Below are 5,263 nucleotides of genomic sequence, written 5' to 3' on the forward strand. Positions count from 1 at the left end.
GTTCTCTTCGAACAAATAAAAAATCCTGCCAGTGGGGTAAAACCGCTTCATAATAGTAAAATGGTTCATTTCTTTGAAGGACATTTCTGAACCCAACGCAGCATTCAGCAGCTCGCTCTGATATCAAGGAAATGGCCGTTATAAGACAATCAGGAGTTAAGAAGGTTTTTTTAACATTGGAAATGGCTGTAAATATCTCATTCCACTGGCAGTTTTTTCCTTGTTCGCAGCAACAGAGATTTGACGCAGAACTGAAATGACTTGATCTGAGGTGTGGGACCTTTCCTGACCTTAGGAGCATCACTGGAGCCTTTACTGAATAGGCATGTAAGGCCAGTTGAAGCTGCTTCCGGACAGCAGCATGTCTCTTATCAGAGTTTCTATGGGGGTTTTCCCCACAAGACGGACGAAGAAAAGCTGCTCAATGACAGAAGAAGAGACGGTGCGGAGGGAAGGCAAGCGGAGCAGCAGCTTCCCAAACCTGTTAGGCTGGTTGGGATATTGGCTCCTCACGTACTCCTCTAACGCACACTGGGACTTCTCCTGCAGACCCTCCACATGAGCCATGTCCGACAGCCCACAAGCATCTACAGACAGAGAAAGACAGCGAGACAAAAAAAAAGAGAAAAACAGACCATTGTTTAATGTTACAGGTATTTCACTGACTTTGTAGAACGACTACAACACAAAGCAGCATTTAGAAGACAGAATGAAATGTAGGTGGACTACAGTATTATCATCATAAAAACACCAGAAACCAAAAAAATATACATTTTCAGACAGAAAAGATTAAAGGTTTGCTCTTGAACATTATTGTTTTTCACTTAAACGTCTTGCATCACTGATCAACGCCTTATAGAAACAGGCCGGCTGCAGAGCATTTGCGGCTTCAAGTAGTTGATTATTTGATAATAAGCAGATCTGACTAAGTGTGGGTGAGATAGTAACAGCAGAGTAAAGCAGGTGGATACAACATACGCAAATAAGACAAATCAGGAGCAATGGTGTGGTAAAAACAGCCTGAAGTAAATAAGTTACAATCTAATCCGCCCTCATGGAGATGAATCGTCATCAGCCTCATGCCACTAGGGATCAAAGATGGCGCTATTGCTCCCATCACATCTAAAAATGATGTTCGATGTGTATCAGAGCACAGGCAGAGTCACTGTATAAGAGCTTTATGTGTAGCGTTGCTCCCCCTCTGTCTCTGCCTGTACTGTAACGCTGCAGGCCGGATGGCAGCAGGGTTAAAGAACAGTTTCTGTGTCCCAGTTTGAAGACACGTGTTCAGATGTGCTCATGGGGACTAAAATAGACCTACACAGGAGACCTTTTTTGTTTTTTTACTGGACCGCTATAATCGTCCTTTTGATACTGTTCGAGACCCAGCCATCAAACATCAACCTGCCTGTTATCAAAAGGCTCTAAAATAACTCACAAGTATGTCGCAATGCCTGGTGTTACAATTTAACGTTAACAAAAGGAAATACTTCTGACACTCATCATTTTGTAATTCATGTTTAACGCAATGGCAAGAATTACATTTAAATAAATAAACATTTCTCCAATCTTATTCTTTCAATTCATTATTTGATAAATAATTGAATGCACCATGTAAAGCCTGCACATTTATTAAAGTTAATTTAAACTGTTTTTTTCCGACATAATATAATATTAAATAATAATAAAAAGGTCAATAATATAAACTGATAATGATAAAGCACTTTGTTGATGCAACAATGAATGAAAATAAACAGATAGATATGTCCGTTTTCTATTCTTTGCATATGGAAATATGATTCATGCAAAGTGTTTTTATATTTAGGTATTTGATGCAGTTTAGCCCAAACTCACTTTAAAAGCCCTTTACAGCTCATAATTACATAATAATACTGATACACTTTACTGTTCCTTTAAGGGCATGCCGAGCTCTATGGGGTCATGTAAGGGCATAGTCAATAGCAGATTAGTTTTATAAGTTATATGAATACAAACCTTTTCAAAAGGAAACAATATTTTTTTCTTTTCGTTTCTCTTTTTCTATATTTCTTTATTTCCTTTTGGCTGTTTTTGCTGGAGTTCTGATCAAACTGACATTTGTATAAAATGTAATTACTAAATAAATGTAAATCTAATACGTGTTTAAACTCCTAAAAAATAATGAATCATTTTTATTTACAGTAAAATGAGGGAGAAACCCTTCGCATACCCTAGCTTTAACGGAGGAGAACGTTAGTCCCAATAGAAACGTTTTACGAAAAGACGCGTCTGAGTAATGCTCTGAAACCCAGGGCCTCGATGATTTTGCTCTAAAACAACCCATTTGTGTGAAAGTATATTTAGGGTTTTTTACACCAGCTTTTATTTCCCACTACACCAATATTCAGACCGACATCAACACCATAACCATATTATATTTAGGCATAACCTATGGCCGTTTCTGTTCTAGTAAAAGGGTCCTTTATTTAAAAAGAAATTACAAATAAAATCTTTCTATTATAAAATACAATAATATATGATACTGTTCCTGTGATTATTATTGTTACTATTTTAGTTTTCTATTTTAAATATTTGTATTTCGTTCATACTGGTTGTTGTCTGACTGAATCTCATTTTAGTCCAATCACACCAGAGTTGCTGGGAACACACTTGAGCCATGGCGGCCTCCGTGTTCGGCGCAGAGGACGAGGGTTTACCTGTGGTGAACAGCACGATGGCCTTAATGCAGCTGTACTCTGCCGAGTCCACGTGCAGCACCTTCAGCTTCTCCACCTGCTCCTGGAAGACCCGGATGTGGTCCATGAAGGCCACCACCCGGTCCGCGGACATGGGGGAGGCGTGCAGACCGGCGGCGGCCAGCAGCGGGGCGACGTGGACGGGCATGGAGCACTGGGCGGCGTTCAGGACGAACAGTTCGCTCCAGGTGAGGCGGAGCAGGGCCACCTGGTCCGTTACCTGCAGGTCCGGGAAGAAGGGGATGTTGCGGGCCCACTCCACGGCGCTGAAGAGCATCCGGGCCGCTAGCTCGCAGATGTTCTCTATGCCCATGATGTTGTTGCTCTGCAGGCACTGAGAGCCGAACCTGGAGGTCGGGTATGGCTCGGCCCGCAGCAGGAGGGAGATGTATCCCGATAGATAGGAATGGCACTGGAGAGGGTCTCCGTTCGTCAGAGCGAACTGACCGTGGTAAGACTGGGTGGGGAGCCTGCCTCTCTGGACAGCTGCGAAGAGAGACAGCAGACATGTCAAACCAAGCTAGGAGAGTAACAGTCAAACTCGATTTAAAGAAAAGAAAAATAACTGTTAAATGTAGGAGTCAATTTTAAAGCGACAGAGATGTTAATTAAAGCAATATAACACCTTATAAACACACACACACACACACTCGTCTCTTAACCGAGTCCATGTCCACGGCCAGTGGTAGCATAGTGGAGCTGCTAGCGCTTCACAAATGGACATGAACAGGCCTAAGTGTTTGAGACAGCTCCTGGAAACAAATGTCACATTCAGTACGGCGAATTTTTTTTCTCCAGGCCACGACCTGCAGATAATGTTTTCAGCGTGTTTCGGAGCGTTTCAAGAGTCTCATTTTAGTTTTAAATGAATTAAATTCAAGGCCAAACACTGTGGCGTGCGTGCCTTGAACCCGTGTCCTTCGCTTTTAGCCTGTACGCACTCTGGCAGTCAGGTTAGCCTATATAACCCTATGTTATTTATTTATTTTCTCTGTCACCTTTGATGGTGAGACTTTATTCAATTTATTTTTCATTATAAAGCTCCAATGTCATTCCTTTATTTTGGGGGCAGTAATAGTAGGCTGAGCTACGTTGGGCCTGCACGGTCAAAAGGCGTAATGAATAGGAACACACACACACACACACACACACACACACACACACACACACACACACGGAGGTACACTCAAACAGACACACACACTCCATACTATAAGCTCTACCAAAAACAGCAGCGCTTTAAGGCTACAGAGTGAACGAAAAATGACCGCCATGTAACTACAACGGAGCAAAATGAGTGTCTAATTTAAACACGTGACATTTAAAGCGGCGTCGGGCTATTTGAGACACACAATGGCGCGAGCGAATAGCAACAATAACTGCCTACTAAATATGCTACGAGATGCTAGCTGTAGCCTATCACTAATGTGTGATATCACGGGCTGGACAGCAGGCTATGCTATGTGTAGGTTAGCATAAAGGTAGAGAGAAATAGTCTGATATGAATAAAGAATGGGCGGACAAAAAAATGTCCCTGGAGTAGACAAAGGCAACATAAATGGCTGTGTCCAGGATTAAAGGAGGCTGTGTAGACACTAGCCACACAGATGTAGCCTGCACTTTTAGCACTTTGAGTGGTGAAAGAAAAAGAATGGCGGTAAATGGAGAATATTCTGTGAAAGTGAACAGTGTCCTGAGCCGTGTAGGTGCTGGATAATACGATGTGATAATACCGAGAGCAACAACAGGAGGACGCCAGCCCGTACCTTCCCTCCGCATGCCGACTTTGAGGCATTTCTTGAGGCGACAGTACTGGCACTGGTTGCGGTGGTGCTGGTCTACGGGACAGTTCCTGTTGGCCCTGCAGGTGTAGGACAGGTTCCTCCTGACGCTGCGTTTAAAGAAGCTCTTACATCCTTCACACGTGAACTGTCCATAGTGCTTCCCGCTGGATTTATCCCCGCACACGATGCACTCGATCTGCTGGCTCTGCTGTTTGTCCATGGACGAAGAGGACGAGGAGGATGAGGAGGTGTTATTGTTGGCGGTGGTCGTGGCGGTGGCGTTGGACGGATTGGGCGGCGGTGCGCCCTGGGGTGCTGGTGCCGGGGGTATTTCCAGAGAGGACGCCGGGTTCATGTGTCCCGTCAGCTCCCCGGACAGAGACAGAGGTGGGACCTGGGACACCGGAGAGGAGAGGGTCCCCTGGGTGTCCCCGACGCCCTCGGTGTTTCTCCACGCCACCATAGCCATATCTATAGTCTCCAAAACTTTGAGCGCCCAACTTTCCTATTTTTTTTTTACGCAATAATTAACACACAATTTCCCCGCACACACACTCAAGAAAACTGAGGCATTGTTTGACAAAAATAGAGAAGTTACGCCTGAAAATAGGAATAGAGCTCATAAGACAATATAATTAGGACGCGCGTAAAGAAAGATCACCAAAACAAAGCTTCGGCGCGGTGCAAATCCAAAAATAAAGCTTCATTCAGACCGAGGGGATGCACTATAACATCCACAGAGGG

At 43.8% G+C, this 5,263-nt stretch overlaps 1 protein-coding gene across 2 annotated transcripts; it reads right to left on the reverse strand.

Annotated features, from left to right (window-relative positions):
- Positions 1–312: 312 nt before the first annotated feature.
- On the reverse strand, positions 313–4,988 carry LOC310948563 (nuclear receptor subfamily 2 group F member 1-B-like; the record flags this gene model as incomplete). 2 transcript variants are annotated; one of them, XM_083915738.1, is made up of 3 exons in its annotated part: positions 313–587; positions 2,697–3,221; positions 4,502–4,988. In XM_083915738.1, 3 exons carry the CDS (start codon positions 4,986–4,988, stop codon positions 313–315), a joined length of 1,287 nt encoding a protein of 428 aa, XP_083771864.1. The 2 variants fall into 2 exon arrangements, with proteins under 2 accessions (XP_083771864.1, XP_083771863.1); XM_083915737.1 differs by having other exon boundaries at positions 4,469–4,988.
- Between the last annotated feature and the right edge of the window lie 275 nt (positions 4,989–5,263).

The sequence above is a fragment of the Echiichthys vipera genome (genome assembly GCF_963691815.1).
Source record: "Echiichthys vipera genome assembly, chromosome: 1".
In the NCBI taxonomy this organism is placed as follows: domain Eukaryota; kingdom Metazoa; phylum Chordata; class Actinopteri; order Perciformes; family Trachinidae; genus Echiichthys; species Echiichthys vipera.